The sequence below is a fragment of the Hypanus sabinus genome, unplaced genomic scaffold (genome assembly GCF_030144855.1).
Source record: "Hypanus sabinus isolate sHypSab1 unplaced genomic scaffold, sHypSab1.hap1 scaffold_341, whole genome shotgun sequence".
Taxonomy (NCBI): Eukaryota; Metazoa; Chordata; class Chondrichthyes; order Myliobatiformes; family Dasyatidae; genus Hypanus; species Hypanus sabinus.
In genome coordinates, this window is record NW_026781245.1 from 437,208 (window position 1) to 460,000 (window position 22,793).

At 48.5% G+C, this 22,793-nt stretch overlaps 1 protein-coding gene across 3 annotated transcripts in view; it reads left to right on the top strand.

The window, feature by feature from the left end:
- LOC132388534 (uncharacterized transmembrane protein DDB_G0289901-like) overlaps positions 1–15,555 on the top strand; it is a 91,740-nt gene extending 76,185 nt beyond the window's left edge. For all 3 annotated transcript variants that reach the window (XM_059960900.1, XM_059960901.1, XM_059960902.1), the window contains one exon: positions 9,243–15,555. In XM_059960900.1, coding sequence (XP_059816883.1) covers positions 9,243–9,323 — 81 coding nt within the window. In that variant the 3' untranslated portion in view covers positions 9,324–15,555. The remainder of the gene's footprint in view (positions 1–9,242) is intronic.
- The last annotated feature ends 7,238 nt before the right edge of the window (positions 15,556–22,793 follow it).

A 22,793-nucleotide genomic window follows, 5' to 3' on the forward strand; every position in this document is an offset into this window, starting at 1 on the left:
CGTGCCACTACACTGTGTCTGCTCCGCTTGACCCTCACCTCTCCTCACTGATGCTGATCGAGAGATCTGCTCTCACTCCATCAGCCTCCTCGTGCCACTACACTGTGGCTGCTCCACTTGACCCCCACCTGTCCCTCCTCACTGATGCTGATCGAGAGATCTGCTCTCACTCCATCAGCCTCCTCGTGCCACTACACTGTGGCTGTTCCGCTTGACCCTCACCTCTCCTCACTGATGCTGATCGAGAGATCTGCTCTCACTCCATCAGCCTCCTCGTGCCACTACACTGTGGCTGCTCCGCTTGACCCCCACCTCTCCTCACTGATGCTGATCGAGAGATCTGCTCTCACTCCATCAGCCTCCTCGTGCCACTACACTGTGGCTGTTCCGCTTGACCCTCACCTCTCCTCACTGATGCTGATCGAGAGATCTGCTCTCACTCCATCAGCCTCCTCGTGCCACTACACTGTGGCTGCTCCGCTTGACCCTCACCTCTCCTCACTGATGCTGATCGAGAGATCTGCTCTCACTCCATCAGCCTCCTCGTTCCACTACACTGTGGCTGCTCCGCTTGACCCTCACCTGTCCCTCCTCACTGATGCTGATCGAGAGATCTGCTCTCACTCCATCAGCCTCCTCGTGCCACTACACTGTGGCTGCTCCGCTTGACCCTCACCTCTCCTCACTGATGCTGATCGAGAGATCTGCTCTCACTCCATCAGCCTCCTCGTGCCACTACACTGTGGCTGCTCCGCTTGACCCTCACCTCTCCTCACTGATGCTGATCGAGAGATCTGCTCTCACTCCATCAGCCTCCTCGTGCCACTACACTGTGGCTGCTCCGCTTGGCCCTCACCTCTCCTCACTGATGCTGATCGAGAGATCTGCTCTCACTCCATCAGCCTCCTCGTGCCACTTCACTGTGGCTGCTCCGCTTGACCCTCACCTGTCCTCACTGATGCTGATCGAGAGATCTGCTCTCACTCCATCAGCCTCCTCGTGCCACTACACTGTGGCTGCTCCGCTTGGCCCTCACCCCTCCTCACTGATGCTGATCGAGAGATCTGCTCTCACTCCATCAGCCTCCTCGTGCCACTACACTGTGGCTGCTCCACTTGACCCCCACCTGTCCCTCCTCACTGATGCTGATCGAGAGATCTGCTCTCACTCCATCAGCCTCCTCGTGCCACTACACTGTGGCTGCTCCGCTTGACCCTCACCTCTCCTCACTGATGCTGATCGAGAGATCTGCTCTCACTCCATCAGCCTCCTCGTGCCACTACACTGTGGCTGCTCCGCTTGGCCCTCACCCCTCCTCACTGATGCTGATCGAGAGATCTGCTCTCACTCCATCAGCCTCCTCGTGCCACTACACTGTGGCTGCTCCGCTTGACCCTCTCCTCTCCTCACTGATGCTGATCGAGAGATCTGCTCTCACTCCATCAGCCTCCTCGTGCCACTACACTGTGGCTGCTCCGCTTGGCCCTCACCCCTCCTCACTGATGCTGATCGAGAGATCTGCTCTCACTCCATCAGCCTCCTCGTGCCACTACACTGTGGCTGCTCCACTTGACCCCCACCTCTCCTCACTGATGCTGATCGAGAGATCTGCTCTCACTCCATCAGCCTCCTCGTGCCACTACACTGTGGCTGTTCCGCTTGACCCTCACCTCTCCTCACTGATGCTGATCGAGAGATCTGCTCTCACTCCATCAGCCTCCTCGTGCCACTACACTGTGGCTGCTCCGCTTGACCCTCACCTCTCCTCACTGATGCTGATCGAGAGATCTGCTCTCACTCCATCAGCCTCCTCGTGCCACTACACTGTGGCTGCTCCGCTTGACCCTCACCTCTCCTCACTGATGCTGATCGAGAGATCTGCTCTCACTCCATCAGCCTCCTCGTTCCACTACACTGTGGCTGCTCCGCTTGACCCTCACCTGTCCCTCCTCACTGATGCTGATCGAGAGATCTGCTCTCACTCCATCAGCCTCCTCGTTCCACTACACTGTGGCTGCTCCGCTTGACCCTCACCTGTCCCTCCTCACTGATGCTGATCGAGAGATCTGCTCTCACTCCATCAGCCTCCTCGTGCCACTACACTGTTGCTGCTCCGCTTGACCCTCACCTCTCCTCACTGATGCTGATCGAGAGATCTGCTCTCACTCCATCAGCCTCCTCGTGCCACTACACTGTGGCTGCTCCGCTTGACCCTCACCTCTCCTCACTGATGCTGATCGAGAGATCTGCTCTCACTCCATCAGCCTCCTCGTTCCACTACACTGTGGCTGCTCCGCTTGACCCTCACCTGTCCCTCCTCACTGATGCTGATCGAGAGATCTGCTCTCACTCCATCAGCCTCCTCGTGCCACTACACTGAGGCTGCTCCGCTTGACCCCCACCTCTCCTCACTGATGCTGATCGAGAGATCTGCTCTCACTCCATCAGCCTCCTCGTGCCACTACACTGTGGCTGCTCCGCTTGACCCTCACCTCTCCTCACTGATGCTGATCGAGGGATCTGCTCTCACTCCATCAGCCTCCTCGTGCCACTACACTGTGGCTGCTCCGCTTGACCCTCACCTCTCCTCACTGATGCTGATCGAGAGATCTGCTCTCACTCCATCAGCCTCCTCGTTCCACTACACTGTGGCTGCTCCGCTTGACCCTCACCTCTCCTCACTGATGCTGATCGAGAGATCTGCTCTCACTCCATCAGCCTCCTCGTTCCACTACACTGTGGCTGCTCCGCTTGACCCTCACCTGTCCCTCCTCACTGATGCTGATCGAGAGATCTGCTCTCACTCCATCAGCCTCCTCGTGCCACTACACTGTGGCTGCTCTGCTTGACCCTCACCTCTCCTCACTGATGCTGATCGAGAGATCTGCTCTCACTCCATCAGCCTCCTCGTGCCACTACACTGTGGCTGCTCCGCTTGACCCTCACCTCTCCTCACTGATGCTGATCGAGAGATCTGCTCTCACTCCATCAGCCTCCTCGTTCCACTACACTGTGGCTGCTCCGCTTGACCCTCACCTGTCCCTCCTCACTGATGCTGATCGAGAGATCTGCTCTCACTCCATCAGCCTCCTCGTGCCACTACACTGTGGCTGCTCTGCTTGACCCTCACCTCTCCTCACTGATGCTGATCGAGAGATCTGCTCTCACTCCATCAGCCTCCTCGTGCCACTACACTGTGGCTGCTCCGCTTGACCCTCACCTCTCCTCACTGATGCTGATCGAGAGATCTGCTCTCACTCCATCAGCCTCCTCGTGCCACTACACTGTGGCTGCTCCGCTTGACCCTCACCTGTCTCTCCTCACTGATGCTGATCGAGAGATCTGCTCTCACTCCATCAGCCTCCTCGTGCCACTACACTGTGGCTGCTCCGCTTGACCCTCACCTGTCCCTCCTCACTGATGCTGATCGAGAGATCTGCTCTCACTCCATCAGCCTCCTCGTGCCACTACACTGTGGCTGCTCCGCTTGGCCCTCACCTCTCCTCACTGATGCTGATCGAGAGATCTGCTCTCACTCCATCAGCCTCCTCGTGCCACTACACTGTGGCTGCTCCGCTTGACCCTCACCTCTCCTCACTGATGCTGATCGAGAGATCTGCTCTCACTCCATCAGCCTCCTCGTTCCACTACACTGTGGCTGCTCCGCTTGACCCTCACCTGTCCCTCCTCACTGATGCTGATCGAGAGATCTGCTCTCACTCCATCAGCCTCCTCGTGCCACTACACTGAGGCTGCTCCGCTTGACCCTCACCTCTCCTCACTGATGCTGATCGAGAGATCTGCTCTCACTCCATCAGCCTCCTCGTGCCACTACACTGTGGCTGCTCCGCTTGACCCTCACCTCTCCTCACTGATGCTGATCGAGAGATCTGCTCTCACTCCATCAGCCCCCTCGTGCCACTACACTGTGGCTGCTCCGCTTGACCCTCACCTGTCCTCACTGATGCTGATCGAGAGATCTGCTCTCACTCCATCAGCCTCCTCGTGCCACTACACTGTGGCTGCTCCGCTTGGCCCTCACCTGTCCCTCCTCACTGATGCTGATCGAGAGATCTGCTCTCACTCCATCAGCCTCCTCGTGCCACTACACTGTGGCTGCTCCGCTTGGCCCTCACCTGTCCTCACTGATGCTGATCGAGAGATCTGCTCTCACTCCATCAGCCCCCTCGTGCCACTACACTGTGGCTGCTCCGCTTGACCCTCACCTGTCCTCACTGATGCTGATCGAGAGATCTGCTCTCACTCCATCAGCCTCCTCGTGCCACTACACTGTGGCTGCTCCGCTTGACCCTCACCTCTCCTCACTGATGCTGATCGAGAGATCTGCTCTCACTCCATCAGCCTCCTCGTGCCACTACACTGAGGCTGCTCCGCTTGACCCTCACCTCTCCTCACTGATGCTGATCGAGAGATCTGCTCTCACTCCATCAGCCTCCTCGTGCCACTACACTGTGGCTGTTCCTCTTGACCCTCACCTCTCCTCACTGATGCTGATCGAGAGATCTGCTCTCACTCCATCAGCCTCCTCGTGCCACTACACTGTGGCTGCTCCGCTTGACCCTCACCTCTCCTCACTGATGCTGATCGAGAGATCTGCTCTCACTCCATCAGCCTCCTCGTGCCACTACACTGTGGCTGCTCCGCTTGACCCTCACCTCTCCTCACTGATGCTGATCGAGAGATCTGCTCTCACTCCATCAGCCTCCTCGTTCCACTACACTGTGGCTGCTCCGCTTGACCCTCACCTGTCCCTCCTCACTGATGCTGATCGAGAGATCTGCTCTCACTCCATCAGCCTCCTCGTGCCACTACACTGAGGCTGCTCCGCTTGACCCCCACCTCTCCTCACTGATGCTGATCGAGAGATCTGCTCTCACTCCATCAGCCTCCTCGTGCCACTACACTGTGGCTGCTCCGCTTGACCCTCACCTCTCCTCACTGATGCTGATTGAGAGATCTGCTCTCACTCCATCAGCCTCCTCGTGCCACTACACTGTGGCTGCTCCGCTTGACCCTCACCTCTCCTCACTGATGCTGATCGAGAGATCTGCTCTCACTCCATCAGCCTCCTCGTGCCTCTACACTGTGGCTGCTCCGCTTGACCCTCACCTGTCCCTCCTCACTGATGCTGATCGAGAGATCTGCTCTCACTCCATCAGCCTCCTCGTGCCACTACACTGTGGCTGCTCCGCTTGGCCCTCACCTGTCCCTCCTCACTGATGCTGATCGAGAGATCTGCTCTCACTCCATCAGCCTCCTCGTGCCACTACACTGTGGCTGCTCCGCTTGACCCTCACCTGTCCCTCCTCACTGATGCTGATCGAGAGATCTGCTCTCACTCCATCAGCCTCCTCGTGCCACTACAGTGTGGCTGCTCCGCTTGACCCTCACCTCTCCTCACTGATGCTGATCGAGAGATCTGCTCTCACTCCATCAGCCTCCTCGTGCCACTACACTGTGGCTGCTCCGCTTGACTCCCACCTGTCCCTCCTCACTGATGCTGATCGAGAGATCTGCTCTCATTCCATCAGCCTCCTCGTGCCACTACATTGTGGCTGCTCCGCTTGGCCCTCACCTGTCCCTCCTCACTGATGCTGATCGAGAGATCTGCTCTCACTCCATCAGCCTCCTCGTGCCACTTCACTGTGGCTGCTCCGCTTGACCCACACCTCTCCTCACTGATGCTGATCGAGAGATCTGCTCTCACTCCATCAGCCTCCTCGTGCCACTACACTGTGGCTGCTCCGCTTGACCCTCACCTGTCCCTCCTCACTGATGCTGATCGAGAGATCTGCTCTCACTCCATCAGCCTCCTCGTGCCACTACACTGTGGCTGCTCCGCTTGACCCCCACCTCTCCTCACTGATGCTGATCGAGAGATCTGCTCTCACTCCATCAGCCTCCTCGTGCCACGACACTGTGGCTGCTCCGCTTGACCCTCACCTCTCCTCACTGATGCTGATCGAGAGATCTGCTCTCACTCCATCAGCCTCCTCGTGCCACTACACTGTGGCTGCTCCGCTTGACCCTCACCTCTCCTCACTGATGCTGATCGAGAGATCTGCTCTCACTCCATCAGCCTCCTCGTGCCACTACACTGTGGCTGCTCCGCTTGACCCTCACCTCTCCTCACTGATGCTGATCGAGAGATCTGCTCTCACTCCATCAGCCTCCTCGTGCCACTTCACTGTGGCTGCTCCGCTTGACCCTCACCTCTCCTCACTGATGCTGATCGAGAGATCTGCTCTCACTCCATCAGCCTCCTCGTGCAACTACAGTGTGGCTGCTCCGCTTGACCCTCACCTCTCCTCACTGATGCTGATCGAGAGATCTGCTCTCACTCCATCAGCCTCCTCGTGCCACTACACTGTGGCTGCTCCGCTTGACCCTCACCTCTCCTCACTGATGCTGATCGAGAGATCTGCTCTCACTCCATCAGCCTCCTCGTGCCACTACACTGTGGCCTCTCCGCTTGACCCCCACCTCTCCTCACTGATGCTGATCGAGAGATCTGCTCTCACTCCATCAGCCTCCTCGTGCCTCTACACTGTGACTGCTCCGCTTGACCCTCACCTCTCCTCACTGATGCTGATCGAGAGATCTGCTCTCACTCCATCAGCCTCCTCGTGCCACTACACTGTGGCTGCTCCGCTTGACCCTCACCTGTCCCTCCTCACTGATGCTGATCGAGAGATCTGCTCTCACTCCATCAGCCTCCTCGTGCCTCTACACTGTGACTGCTCCGCTTGACCCTCACCTCTCCTCACTGATGCTGATCGAGAGATCTGCTCTCACTCCATCAGCCTCCTCGTGCCACTACACTGTGGCTGCTCCGCTTGGCCCTCACCTCTCCTCACTGATGCTGATCGAGAGATCTGCTCTCACTCCATCAGCCTCCTCGTGCCACTACACTGTGGCTGCTCCGCTTGACCCTCACCTCTCCTCACTGATGCTGATCGAGAGATCTGCTCTCACTCCATCAGCCTCCTTGTGCCACTACACTGTGGCTGCTCCGCTTGACCCTCACCTGTCCCTCCTCACTGATGCTGATCGAGAGATCTGCTCTCACTCCATCAGGCTCCTCGTGACACTACACTGTGGCTGCTCCGCTTGACCCTCACCTGTCCCTCCTCACTGATGCTGATCGAGAGATCTGCTCTCACTCCATCAGCCTCCTCGTGCCACTTCACTGTGGCTGCTCCGCTTGGCCCTCACCTCTCCTCACTGATGCTGATCGAGAGATCTGCTCTCACTCCATCAGCCTCCTCGTGCCACTACACTGTGGCTGCTCCGCTTGACCCCCACCTCTCCTCACTGATGCTGATCGAGAGATCTGCTCTCACTCCATCAACCTCCTCGTGCCACTACACTGTGGCTGCTCCGCTTGACCCTCACCTCTCCTCACTGATGCTGATCGAGAGATCTGCTCTCACTCCATCAGCCTCCTCGTGCCACTTCACTGTGGCTGCTCCGCTTGACCCTCACCTCTCCTCACTGATGCTGATCGAGAGATCTGCTCTCACTCCATCAGCCTCCTCGTGCCACTTCACTGTGGCTGCTCCGCTTGACCCCCACCTCTCCTCACTGATGCTGATCGAGAGATCTGCTCTCACTCCATCAACCTCCTCGTGCCACTACACTGTGGCTGCTCCGCTTGACCCTCACCTCTCCTCACTGATGCTGATCGAGAGATCTGCTCTCACTCCATCAGCCTCCTCGTGCCACTTCACTGTGGCTGCTCCGCTTGACCCTCACCTCTCCTCACTGATGCTGATCGAGAGATCTGCTCTCACTCCATCAGCCTCCTCGTGCCTCTACACTGTGACTGCTCTGCTTGACCCTCACCTGTCCCTCCTCACTGATGCTGATCGAGAGATCTGCTCTCACTCCATCAGCCTCCTCGTGCCACTACACTGTGGCTGCTCCGCTTGACCCCCACCTCTCCTCACTGATGCTGATCGAGAGATCTGCTCTCATTCCATCAGCCTCCTCGTTCCACTTCACTGTGGCTGCTCCGCTTGACCCTCACCTGTCCCTCCTCACTGATGCTGATCGAGAGATCTGCTCTCACTCCATCAGCCTCCTCGTGCCACTTCACTGTGGCTGCTCTGCTTGACCCTCACCTGTCCCTCCTCACTGATGCTGATCGAGAGATCTGCTCTCACTCCATCAGCCTCCTCGTGCCACTACACTGTGGCTGCTCCGCTTGACCCTCACCTGTCCTCACTGATGCTGATCGAGAGATCTGCTCTCACTCCATCAGCCTCCTCGTGCCACTACACTGTGGCTGCTCCGCTTGACCCCCACCTCTCCTCACTGATGCTGATCGAGAGATCTGCTCTCACTCCATCAGCCTCCTCGTGCCACTTCACTGTGGCTGCTCCGCTTGACCCTCACCTCTCCTCACTGCTGCCCTCGGAAAGGAGGTACCAGAGTGTAGGTCACACACCACCAGGTTCAGGGGCAGTTATTACCCTCCAGCCATCAGAGTCCTGAACCGGTGTGGATAACTTCACTCACCCCAGCACTGAACTGATTCCACAACGTATGGACTCGCTCTCAAGCACTCTTCACAACTGGTGTCTCAGTATTATTTATTTACATTTTTTATTGGCACAGATTGTCATTTGCAATTCATTGTCAGTCTGTGTGTAGTTTTCCATTAATTCTGTTGTATTTTGCCGTTTTACTCCGAATTGCATCAAGAAAATGAATCTCAGGTTTGTGTATGGTGACAGATACCTTCTTTGAGAATAAATTTACTTTGAACGTTGAACCTTTATGCCTTTTGTTGAGGCAAATGGGTCACCCAGAAACAGCTTTTTCTGAAGCTGCTCCCCTCACCTGGTCTGGCTGCTGGGGAGGGAGTGAACGGGATTCCACTCGACGTGCTGGGGGAGCGGGTGGGGGCGATTTCCCACACTGTCCAGACAAACCGATCTGCATGTTTGTGAGGAAGAGGGTTCCCCTGGTGCGGGGGAAAATGATTCCTGTGGGTGGGGGTGAGGGGCGGATGGTTATTTTAGACGAATGGGAATTGTCTGATTAGGAAGGAATGGAGTTTTCCTGGTGCAGTTCTTGGTGTGGAGGAGAAGGAAATCTCCTGGTGGTAAGTGATGGATTCTGTAGGTGATGAGGAGAGGGTCTCTCTGTTGTCCTGACCCCCCCCCCCACAGTGCGGTCTAACTGTCTTTCTTCACCATTGACACCCCTGTCCACAGGTGCGTGAGATGCTGATGGAACAGCTCCCCTGCAAGCACGTCCTGTCCAAGAGTGAACACGACAGTGGGGGAGGAAAGTGAGAAGGAAAGTGTCAGATTGTGATCTTCCAACGTGTCACAGGCTGATGGACGGTGGTGACGTGTGTGAGGTGTTCGTGGGGTGTGGAGTGGGGCACCAGGTGGTGGTTGTGGGAAGATGGTGGGAAATCTAAATGTCAGTGAAATATCTGCATGAGCGTGTATCTGGTTGTTCTTCTGTCATCTCTGTAGCTTATCAACAAACAAGTTACTCTTCTGTTAGTTACCGATTTGCATTATTTCTCAGTTCAATGTAATAATGGCTTTAATCCAAGTGATGAAAGACACATTAGTGTTCCTGTAATGTGGCTCCAATTATTTCTGTATTTCTTATGCATCCAGTGATATTGTGTTACTGGAGGATGTACCACTGTTTTACTTCTACATTGATCAGTGATTAAAATTAATACAATAAAGACACAACATTCATGCACATGTTGCCGGATAACTTGCTGATAAAGGAGACCAACCTGCACAGGCTACAGTGGTGGTAATGGTGATAGTGAGGGGAGTCTGAGGTTACCAGAAGGCATAGGAGCAGAATTAGGCCATTCGACCCATCAGTTCTGCTCTCCCATTGCATCATGGCTGATTTATTTATTATCCCTCCCATCCCCGTTCTCCTGCCTTTTCCCCATAACCTTACTAATCAAGAACCTAACAACCTCCACTTTAAATAAACCAAATGACTTGTCCTCCACAGGCGAATGAATTCCCCAGATTCACCACCCTCTGGATAAACAAAATCCTCCTCGTATCTGTCCTAAAGAGACATCTATCTGTTCTGAGGCTGTGGCCTCTGGTCCTAGACTCCTCGACTATAAGAAACATCCTCTCCATGTCCACTTGATATAGGTCTTTCAATATTCGATTGCTTTCAATTAGATCCCCTCTCATTCTTCAAAACTCCAGCGAGTGAGGGACCAGAGCCATTAAACACTCCTCATACGGTATCACTTTCATTCCCAAGATTATCCATATCCCAGTGTATCCTCTCATGGACATCTTTATTGTGTGCAACTCCACCAATTTTTACGTCATGTGAAAAAAAATGAGATTAGATCAGATTATGAGGACACTCAGTCCTCGTTTATTGTCATTTAGAAATGCATGCATGAATAAATGATACAGTGTTCCTCGTGAGTGATATCACAAAATAAAAAAAAGGACAAACCAAGACCCACGCTGACAAAACCACATAATTATAGCATATAGTTACAGCAGTGCAAAGCAATACCGTAAGTCGATAGACGCAGACCATGGCTGTGGTTTTAAAAAAGTCTCAAGTCCCAATCGACTCCAATAGTCCGATAATATCAGTCAGCAAAGGGAGAAACTCTCCCTACCACAAACTTCCAGGCACTAACGATTAATGCCTCGGAAGCACCCGACCACAGCAGATTCTGAGTCCGTCCGAAAACTTCGAGCCTCCGACCAGCCCCCCCAATACAGCCTCCCGAATGCCATTCTCTGCTGAGCGCCTTCGACCTCGTCCCGGCTGCCGAAACAAGCAAAGACAAGGTCTCAGAGGCCTTCTCCTCTGGAGATTCTGGACCACACAGTAGCAGCGGCAGCGAAGCGGGTATTTCAGAAAAAATACAAAAAAACAACCCATTTACAGTTTCATGCAAATCATAGAACATAGAACAGTACAGCAAAGTACAGCCCCTTTGGCCCACATCTGCCAACCCATTAACGTACTCCAGGATCAATCTAACCCTTCCCTCCGACAAGTCCTGCACTGTTCTATCACCCATGTGCTTATCTAAGAGTTTCTTAAATGTCCCTAATGTATTTGCCTCCACTGCCACCCCTGGCAGGATGTTCCATGCACCGACCACTCTGTGTGGAAAGAGAAATTTACCTTTCCCCCTGATACGTTCCTCCAATCACCTTAATATTCTGTCCCCATGTGTTGTCCATTTCTGCCCTGGGAAGAGTGTCTTTGGCTGTCCACTCAATCTGTGCCTCTTATCTATTTTTTTTGTAATTTATTGTTTTATTGAAGTCCATCAAAGAGCTCTATCCAGCATGTATTTACCTTGGTTACATTTTTAAGCGTCTTATTAACATATTGTCACATCTGTAAATACCGATAAAAATCTTGTTTTTCTAATAAGTGTTTCTTTTTAAGCATTTCAAAACTGAACAGTGTTCCTTCTTTCATTATGTTGCAAAGAACTGTTATTCCTTTAGCTGTCCAGTCCTTAAATCTAGCATCCAATTTATTTGGTGTAAAATCCGAGTCATATGCACACCATTTAAGAATTGCAATATCTCCTTCTGGATTATATTCTTTTATAGTAGTTTTCCATATTTTAAGAGTCAATTTCACCCATGGGTTATCAATAGTATTTATGTACCTTTGCAGGTTGTTATCAGACAAAATTTCTTGTATGGGGATGGGAAGTACCCGCTCCTCAATGTTTTTCCATTGAGTGTCATATGATGGGTTACACCAACATATCACAGCTCTCAACTATGCTGTAAAATAATAATCTCTAAGAGAAGGTAGGCCCCATTCCCCCTTTTCCTTTGCTAAATGCAAAGTTTTGAGACGAACTGTAGGCCTTTTACCCTGCCAAATTGAGGGGTCTATGGGAGGAGCCACAGGAGCAGTCAGCAGAGGGGCATGTCCAGACAGGTATACACATAGTTTACCACACAAATATACCTTGATAACGACGCAGACTGGGAGACTGTTTCGTGGAACACCTACACTCGGTCCGCCAGAAAAAGCAGGATCTCCCAGTGGCCACACGTTTTAATTCCATGTCCCATTCCCATTCTGATATGTCTATCCCTCCTCCTCTATTGTCAAAATGAATCCAAACTCAGGTTGGAGGAACAACACCTTATATACCGGCTGGGTAGCCTCCAACCTGATGGCATGAACATTGACTTCTCTAACTTCTGTTAATGCCCCTTCTCCCCTTCTTACCCCATCCCTGTCATATTTAGTTGTTTGCCTGTTCTCCATCTCCCTCTGGTGCTCCCCCCCTTTCTTTCTCCTGAGGCCTCCTGTCCCATGATCCTTTCCCTTCTCCAGCTCTGTATCACTTTCGCCGAACACCTTTCCAGCTCTGAGCTACATCCCACCCCCTCCGGTCTTCTCCTATCATTTCGCATTTCCCCCTCCCCCCACTACTTTCAAATCTCTTACTATCTTTCCTTTCGGTTAGTCCTGACGAAGGGTCTCGGCCCGAAACGTCGACATCGCTTCTCCCTGTAGATGCTGCCTAGCTTGCTGTGTTCTACCAGCATTTTGTGTGTGTTGTTGATAACATCTTGTCCCATTCATTGAAATGATTTTGATTAATCTCAATTGGTAGGGTCTGGAAGTGATATAACAGTCTGGGCAGTATATTCATTTTAATAGACTCAATCCTTAAACTGAGACTGAAAAAAGGAATCAGCTTCCATCTTGCCACATCTTTCTTAATTTTTTAATGTAAAGGCTGATAATTACATTCGGATAATTTTGAAAGACTCTGTGTGCCTTGCCCAGGGGTATCGACTTTTAATTTCTCTTGGTGGGCTATACTAATATGAAAGTAATTGGGTTTTATCTATGTTGATCTTGTATCCTGATAATTGACCATATTGTTCAAAGGATTGCATCAATTTAGATAAAGAGTATGTTGTTTGCCCTAGATAGATCAAAATGTCATCCGCGTAACAAGCCAATTTATGCTCTGTCCCTTTAATAGTAATTCCCCTGGTATCATAATTTTGTCTGATGCATTGAGCTAATGGTTCCGGATATAACGCGAAGAGTAGTGGAGACCATGCACAACCCTGTCTCGTGCCCCTTTCTAGGGTAAGACTATTTGATAAATATCCATTGATTTTAATCCTAGCAGTAGGAGTGTCTGTATGGTTTTAATAATCGTGTCTTGGAAACCAAATCTATGTAAAACTCTGTAAAGAAAATTCCAATTAACCGAATCAAATGCTTTTTCAGCATCCACGTTTATCACCATTGCTTCGATTTTATTTTTTTTGTATATGATCCGTAATGTGAAGTGTCCTTTGTATATTGTCTTGAGTCTGGTGTTGTTGTATAAAACCTGTCTGATCATTACGTATCAATAAGGGTAGAAACTCCTCTAATCATTTGGCCATGATAGAGGTAAATAAACTATAATCGACATTAAGAACGGATATTGGTCTAAATGACCTGCATTCCATTTGATCCTTGCCTTCTTTCGGTATAGCTGAGATTATCGCTTCCTTCCAACTGGGTGGCATTTGTGCCTTTTTTAGAGCCCATTTCAGTGTGGGGAGTGAAACAGGAATTAACTCATTTTTAAATTCTTTGTACAGCTCTGCTATATACCCATCTGATCCTGGTGACTTGCTTAATTTAAGCCGACTAATTGCAGCTTTTAATTCAACTTCAGTTATGTCAGCAGTCATCGTTCTATTTTGTTCTTCGCTTAAAGTGGGTAACTCTAGAGAATTCAGGAAGGTGTCAATTTGGGTTATGCTTCCCCCTGGAACTTCGGAATATAGAGTTTTGTAAAACTCTTCAAAAGCTTCTTGAATTTCACTCAGCTTATTTTTTATCATTTTCGTTTTTGGGTCCCTAATTTTATGAATTGTATTTTCTGCTATCTTTTTTTTCATTTTCCATGCCAGTATTTTCATAGATTTTGATCCACTTTCATAATGTCTCTGTTTCAGAAGCGTTAAGTTTTTCCTGATTTCTTGTGTAGCCAAATTATTTATTTCATTCCTAATTCTTTTAATTTCCCCTAATGTATCCTGTGCCAAATTCAATTTGTGTTTTTTTCTCTAGTTTCTTTTTGTAATTCCTCTCAAGTTTTATTCCTTATTTTTTTCTTATATGAAGATATCGCTATAATTTTCCCTCTTAAGACCACCTTCAGAGTACCCCATAAAATGGGAGGTGAAATCTCTCCATTATCATTAAATTCTAAGTAGAGACCAATTTCTTTTTTAATTTGTTCCTGAAAGTATGGATCATTGAGTAGTCTTGAACTTAGTTTCCAAATAGTATTCTTTGGTTGTAGGTCAAAATCAACAGATAAATATATAGGTGTATGGTCACTTACATCTATTGTCCCAATTCCACAGGTGTTTATTTTGTCTTTGTCTTTTCCAAATGTTATGAAATAGCCTATTCTTGTATATATAGAATGGGGAGCAGAATAATGGGTGTAATCAGGGAAAAGATCCCTCCATATATCAATTAAACCAACATCTTCAAAAAGTGTATTAACTTTCTTATGTAAAGATTTTGTTTCATAGGTTTTTCTATTGGAAGAGTCTAAGTTTGGTTGTAATTGTAAATTTAAGTCTCCCCCACATATCAGGAGACCTTCTGTTTCTGTTACCATAATATCAATAATTTTCTGAAAGAAACCAGTATCACTTCCCGGGGGGTGTGTATGCATTCAATAGAATAACTGAATTGCCGTCTATATTCCCCCTTACCAGAATATATCTGCCCTCTTTATCTCCCATTTCTAATACTTTTTCAAAATTTAGCTTACTTGGAATAAGAATAGCAACTCCTCTCCTATGTCCTGATTTATATGAGGAGAGAGTGGAAAACATCAAGTTCCTAGGGGTGCAGATCTCGGACAATCTCACCTGGTACAGGAACACCACTGGGATTGTGAAACGAGCCCAGCAGAAATTGCACTTTCTGAGGAAGCTTAAACAAGTATCACTCCCCACTAACATCTTAACTACATTCTACAGAGGCGTGGTTGAGAGTGTGCTGACCTTTTGCATCACAACCTGGGTCTCCAGCTGCAGTGCTGCCAACAAAAAAAGCCTTGCAGAGGGTGGTTAGGGGAGCAGAGAAGGTTATTGGGGTCTCCCTACCTTCTGTTCAAGACCTTTCTCAGAGTCAATGCCTTCAGAAGACACAGTACATCATTAAAGACCCCTCACACCCTCTCCATAAACTGTTTGTTCTTCTGCCATCAGGCAGAAGCTACAGGAGCATCAAAACAAAAACCACAAGGCTACTAAACAGCTTCCTCCCACAGGCAGTCAGAATGCTAAATAGCTGCTCTACCTGACTCTGCTTTGGACACTTTTAACTTGCACTGGACACTTATAACTTGTTTTTAACTGACATGTGGCTGTTGTGTTTTACTATTTATTGTTATGTTTATTATTTAGTGTTGCGTTTGTTATGTTATGATTGCACTGCTCCTGGGAAACGCTGTCTCATTCTGCCCTGCAGAGCTGATGTACGGTTAGAATGACAATAAAGTTTTCGAATCTTGAATCTTGAAAAACAGATTAGTGAAGCCCATTCTCTTTAGTTTTTTTTATGCTCATTATCACTTAAATGAGTTTCCTGTAAATATACTACATGGGCTTGTTCTTTTTTTCATTTTGGATAAAATTCTCTTACGCTTGATTGGATTTAATAGCCCATTGACATTAAAAGAAATGAATTTTACTTTGTCCTTAGCCATCTGTATTTATCTGTCAATGTATCATTGAAATTAGAATAAAACTTAATCAATCTACTCCCTGAACAAATAAGAACCAAAAAATGCAAATAATAACAAAAATAGCAACGAACGTGTGATTCCAAGGCTGAGGTCTCTAGTAGATGACCCTGCATTGAGCGAGAAGAAATGGCTAGCTGTGGGGGAGAACCCCTCCTACTTGTGAGTTGAGGGCTCCCATTGCAGTATTCGTAAAAGTCAGTGAACAAATCCATTACACAGAAAAGATTTCCCTGTGTACTCCTCCTATATATCTGCGCGCACACACACACACACACACACACACACACACACACACACACACACACACACACACACACACACACACACACACACACACACATTACACACATACACATATATGCACACATATATATATTCTCATTTTGGTGGGGAAAAAGGAGTAAGTGAGCAAATAAAGAATAACAACTAAGTAATATAAAATCCACATTATAATAAGTATTTCTTGAGATAGGTATATCACTGTGTACTTTTGCTTCCGTTTAGCTTCTCAACATTTTTAAAGTTAGCCAACCCTTATGGCTCTTCTGAAGGGGGTGAGGACTGTCTTTGGGAAACTCCTGGTCTCTTCCTGATATATTTCTCTCGGCCTCCTCCCATCTCCTGCCTTCTCGATTCTCGATTCCTGCCTTCTCCCAAGTGGAGCGGGATAATTCCTCAGCCAGGCTTTCCCTCATTTTGTTCATGCTGACGGGCAACCCTCTGGCCTTCATGTCTGTAGTCGCCTCTTCCACCGTCTGGTACAACCACGTCCTGTTGTCATAAAACACTCGAAGTTTAGCAGGGTACGGAGTTTGAAATCTAATCTTATTTTGCTTTAGTACTCGCTTTACTTCAGAGTATTCTTTGCGTTTCTGGAGGACCGTGGGGGGGTGGTGTAATCTTGGTTGAAGTATATTAATTTATCCTCTAAAAACACTCTCTTCTTACCCCAGGCCCTTCGTAGAATCTCGGTGCTGTACCGAAGGAATTTGTTATTGAGCTTGGCTTTCTATCTTGGGTAGGTTTCCGAACTAATGCGTGGTGGGCTCGTTCGACTTCCAGCTCATAGCCGGGGGAAGCTCCAGCGCGTCCCGCAATAACTTTCTGACAAACTCCGTCATAGACGAGTCCTCCGCTCCTTCAGGAACGTTGTAGATTCTGATATTTTTCTGCCGTGATCTTCCCTCCAGGTCAAGCAATTTACCTCCTTGGTGATGTAATACTTTTATTGTCTTACTCAGTATCCGTTCTGTGTTTTGAACACGATCTTCCACCTTCTCAATTCGAGTCTCTGCCACCGCTATTTTTTGATTAATGCTGGCGAGCTCTGACTTAATATCACGGAGCTGCTGCTCTATTTCTTTCTGGAACTCCCTTATCCCTTTCAGAATTTCAAGCATATTCACCGCTTCACCTGAATGAGGCCCAGCGTCCGCCTCGTTAGCACGCGGTCGGGTAGGAGAGCCGCTCGCTGCACTCCTCTCGGATGCAGGCTCCACAGTTTTGCTTTTTTTATTTCCATTCCTTTTCCCCATTCTTGCCCCCTTTTCAGTTCAAACATTTTTCGAAAAATATATTTGATGGGTTAACGGGGCTTAATCTGCATTTTTCCGGAGGAGCTAGTGACTTAAGCTGCCATTCTCGATGATGATGTCACTGGAAAACTGCCTCTTCTCACCTTATCCACTTTAGCAATTCACCTCCCGTCCTCCTTCGCTCCAGAGAGAAAAGCCCTAGCTCCCTCAACCTTTCCTCAAAGGAAATACTTTCTAATCCAGGAAGCATCCTGGTAAATCTGCTCTGCACACTCTCTAAAGTTTCCTCAGCCTTCCTATTGTAATGCCCTGGTTCACATCTTTACTGTGATGCTGTAGGTATTTCGTTCAGCCGCTCTGAGAGAGGGTCTGTTCTGCTTTCAGCCTGTCTGGGTTATTGTTGAAGATGAGGGATGATGTGGAATGTGTGCCATCCAGTCAGCGGGAGGTTTTCTTGCTGAGGTTGGTCTTGGGCTTCTGTTCGAGAGGAGATGAAAAGAGAGGAGATACTTCGGAGAACCGGTTGTAGCATACGAACGGTGGGAGACCCGTTTGTTTGAACTTAGAAATTTACAGCACATTACAGGCCCTTCAGCCCACAATGTTGTGCCAACCATGTAACCAAAAAGCAAGAGGATAGTGAGGGATAAAATTGGCCCCTTAGAGAATCAGAGTGGTCAGCTATGTGTGGAGCCGAGGGAGATGGGAGAGATTTTGAATGATTTCTTCTCTTCGGTATTCACTAAGGAGAAGGATATTGAATTGTGTAAGGTGTGGGAAACAAGTAAGGAAGTTATGGAACCTATGACAATTAAAGAGGTGGAAGTACTGGCGCTTTTAAGAAATTTAAAAGTGGATAAATCTCCGAGTCCTGACAGGATATTCCCCAGGACCTTGAGGGAAGTTTGTGTAGAAATAGCAGGAGCTCTGACGGAGATCTTTAAGATGTCATTATAAACGGGGATTGTGCCGGAGGATTGGCGTATTGCTCATGTGGTTCCATTGTTTAAAAAGGGTTCTAGAAGTAAGCCTAGCAATTATAGACCTGTCAGTTTGACATCAGTGGTGGGTAACTTAATGGAAAGTATTCTTAGAGATAGTATTAATAATTATCTGGATAGACAGGATCTGATTAGGAGTAGGCAGCATGGATTTGTGCGTGGAAGGTCATGTTTGACAAACCTTATTGAATTTTTTGAAGAAGTTACGAGGAATGTTGACGAGGGTAAGGCAGTGGATGTAGTCTATATGGACTTCAGCAAAGCCTTTGACAAAGTTCCACATGGAAGGTTAGTTTAGAAGGTTCAGTCATTAGGTATTAATGCTGGAGTAATAAAATGGATTCAACAGTGGCTAGATGGGAGATGCCAGAGAGTAGTGGTGGATAATTGTTTATCGGGATGGAGGCCGGTGACTAGCGGGGTGCCTCAGGGATCTGTTTTGGGCCCAATGTTGTTTGTAATATACATAAATGATCTGGATGATAGGGTGGTAAATTGGATTAGTAAGTATGCTGATGATACTAAGGTAAGAGGTGTTGTGGATAATGAGGTGGGTTTTCAAAGCTTGCAGGGAGATTTATGCCAGTTAGAAGAATGGGCTGAATGTTGGCAGATGGAGTTTAATGCTGAGAAGTGTGAGGTTCTACATTTTGGCAGGAATAATCCAAATAGAACATACAGGGTAAATGGTAAGGCATTGAGGAATGCAGAGGAACAGAGTGATCTAGGAATAACAGTGCATAGTTCCCTGAAGGTGGAGTCTCATGTAGATAGGGTGGTGAAGAAGGCTTTTGGAACGCTGGCCTTTATAAATCAAAGCATTCAGTACAGAAGTTGGGATGTAATGTTAAAATTGTACAAGGCATTGGTAAGGCCAAATTTGGAATATTGTGTACAGTTCTGGTCTCCGAATTATAGGAAAGATATCAATAAATTAGAGAGAGTGCAGAGACGATTTACTAGGATGTTACCTGGGTTTCAGCACTTAAGTTACAGAGAAAGGTTGAACAAGTTAGGTCTCTATTCATTGGAGCATAGAAGGTTGAGGGGGGATTTGATCGAGGTATTTAAAATTTTGAGAGGGATAGATAGAGTTGACATGAATAGGCAGTTTCCATTGAGAGTAGGGGAGATTCAAACGAGAGGACATGATTTGAGAGTTAGGGGGCAGAAGTTTAAGGGAAACACGAGGGGGTATTTCTTTACTCAGAGAGTGATAGCTGTGTGGAATTAGCTTCCTGTGGAAGTAGTAGAGGCCAGTTCAGTTGTGTCATTTAAGGTAAAATTGGATAGGTATATGGACAGGAAAGGAGTGGAGGGTTATGGGCTGAGTGCGGGTAGGTGGGACTAGGTGAGATTAAGAGTTCAGCACGGACTAGGAGGGCCGAGATGGCCTGTTTCCATGCTGTGATTGTTATATGGTTATATGGTTATACTGTAGAGACTGCCTAGAATTTCCCTAGCGCATAGCCCTCTATTTTTATAAGCTCTATGTACCTGTCTAAGAGGCTCTTAAAAGACCCTATACTATCTGCCTCCAACACCCTCACTGGCAGTGCATTCCACGCACCCACCACTCTCTGTGTGAAAAACTTAATCCTGACATCCCCTCGGTACCTACTTCCATGCACCTTAAAACTATGCCCACTCATGTTAGCCATTTCAGCCCTGGGAAAAAGCCCCTGGCTATCCACACACCATCTAATACCCCTCTATCTGTTCACTTCTCATCCTCCGTCGCTCCAAGGAGAAAAGGCCAAGTTCTCTCAACCTATTCTCATAAGGTATGCACTCCCATCCTGGTAAATCTCCTCGTCACTCTCTCCATATCGAGCGAGATGGATTGGAGCGACATTCGGAAGGTGGTGTGGGCTTTCACGTGAACCGAGGGCCCAGCGCGTGACTGACAGAGAAGTTCAAGCTGAGCTCCAACTTGATTGATTAGACCAGGGGTCAGCAACCTTTACCACTGAAAGAGCCACTTGGACCCGTTTCCCACAGAAAAGAAAACACTGGGAGCCGCAAAACCCGTTTGACATTTAAAATGAAATAACACTGCATACAACGTTTGTTTTGCCTTTATGCTATGTATAAACAAACTATAATGTGTTGCATTTATGAAATTGATGAACTCCTGCAGAGAAAACGAAATTACATTTCTGCATGCAACAAAAACATTTTGAACTCCGAAAAAAAGACGTTGGGTTGAAAGTTACTTTTAAGTAAAATATTCAATGTCTATTTGAGTCCTTCTTGTATTTATGAGAAACGCCGAACTTAAATTTTCCGCCAGCAGCAAACCAAAAATAACGTCAGCCAGCTGTCATCCTGAAAAATGAAAGGACTATTTCACTGAACTATGAAAAAATATGAATATAAGTAAAATAATAGGCAATTAAAATATTTATCATACTTGGTTAATGGGATTTCTGCTCCTGGACCTCAGCGCACAGCGTCTGCACATCAGGGCTGTATGATGTCACCTTCATCTTTACACAGGATCGCAAGCTGTCATCTGTGAGGTTTTCAATATCACTCCATTTGTGTTTCTGAGCAAGAACGGCCTTCTGACGGGCAACATCTTCAAGGTCTGCTGTCAAGCGTCTAAACTTGGACACCCATATGTCTTTGTCGGCTATGTCGGCCAGTTCCATCTCAAGATCAGGTTGACTCACACCTGCCAATGCAGTCGTATTCAGTAGGGAAGGATCGATGCTTAAGGGAGTGACCGGGAAGGATAATGTGTTTTTTTCCTCTCTGAACTCACAGAAGCGTTTCCCAAACGATGTTTGCATTGCGATGATTGCAGAATGTAAATACTCCGAAATTATCATGTCGTGACCTTGTTTGAACTCTCTCAAATTGGGGAAGTGAGACAAAGTGCCTTTCTGTAAATCTCTGGCAAGCACTGTCAACTTGCGCTCGAATGCCAAAACATCCTCCAACATGTGCAGGGCTGTACGTCCTTTCCCCTGAAGAGCTGTGTTCAGCGTGTTCAGGTGCGCTGTCATGTCTACCATGAAGTGTAGCTTTTCCTGCCACTCTGGCTGTTCCAGCTCAGGAAAGGTGAGCCCTTTGCTGCCCAGGAAAGTTTTCACTTCTTCCAGACACGCGACAAAGCGTTTCAGCACCTTCCGTCTGGACAGCCAGCGATAAAAACACGTTGTAGCGGTGTCAGTAAACTGCAGTCAAAGATAGCTTTATTCGAACTAAACAGCCTTGCTTTTAAGCCTCCCTCAACCCAGCCCCCATGGACGCAGATGCTGCAAAAGACGCGTACTCACAAACCCCCGTAGGCTATCTCCCTTAGCCGGAATGCCGGCTAATTGTGAGCCGTTTCGGATGTGGCAGGAAATGTACAAGATCACCATAATTACATTTCAAAAGCTAACAAACTAACATAAAATACATTTTAATTAAATACTGACCAATTATTTCCCAAAGCCACAGGGAGCCGCAGCACAGAGGTGAAAGAGCCACAAATGGCTCGGGAGCCGCAGGTTGCCGACCCCCGGATTAGACTGTTTGATTAGAATGGGCCCCTTTCTTTTTGTTATTCTTTACGAACCCTTCAGTTAAGATTCAGGAATAGAATTCCTTTAATCGTATGCAGTGTACTGTCTGTTATTTCGCGGTATTAATTTGTAACAAGGTAGCAACTGACAGCATCCACACATACCGAGGTTTGGGGTGGGGTCAAGCACGCCTCAAACTCACGAGTTTGGTGGGGTCGGAGGTCGTCTTCCCTGCACTTGCGCAGCCAAGGATGCCGGGGTGTTCCATTGTGGGGTATCGTCCGGGATCGATTCCATTGGATGCAGTGTGATTGCCCTGAGCATTGATCCAGTGGGTTGTGTGTTTAAGTCTGTGTTAAGCTATAGTCCGGGAAAGTGATTACAATATGTGGTGATGGATGCTGCAGGGATGGAGCGGAGGTTTGATAAAATGGCGGCAAAGACTTTGTTCTAGTCTGGACCAGCTCTGACATAACGGCAGTAGAACTGCCTGGTACTATCGGGGCCCTGGGAGAGGGGGGCCAGAGGCTGTCCCTACTTCCCGGGAGGAGGGGAGTGAAGGCCAATGTGCAGAATCAGACTTTGTTCTAGTCTGGACCAGCTCTGACATAACGGCAGTAGAACTGCCTGGTACTATCAGGCCACCGGGGGGGGGGGGCGCAGAGGCTGTCCCTACTTCCCGGGAGGACGGGAGTGAAGGTTAGTGTGCGGAATCAGAAGCCGAGTTTTCTGTAGCTGGGGACAGAGACTTTGAAGACAAGTTGCTCTCGTTTCTGCAGAGCGAGGGGAAGGAGTGGTCTGATGTGGAAGGTCCAATGAGTCCTCCAGCGAGGGCTGAGCACTCTGAGTTGGTATCGGTCCTTACCTCCCTGGGGAATAAATAGCAGAATGCCCAGGTTCAAAGTCCCAGCTATCGTAGGCT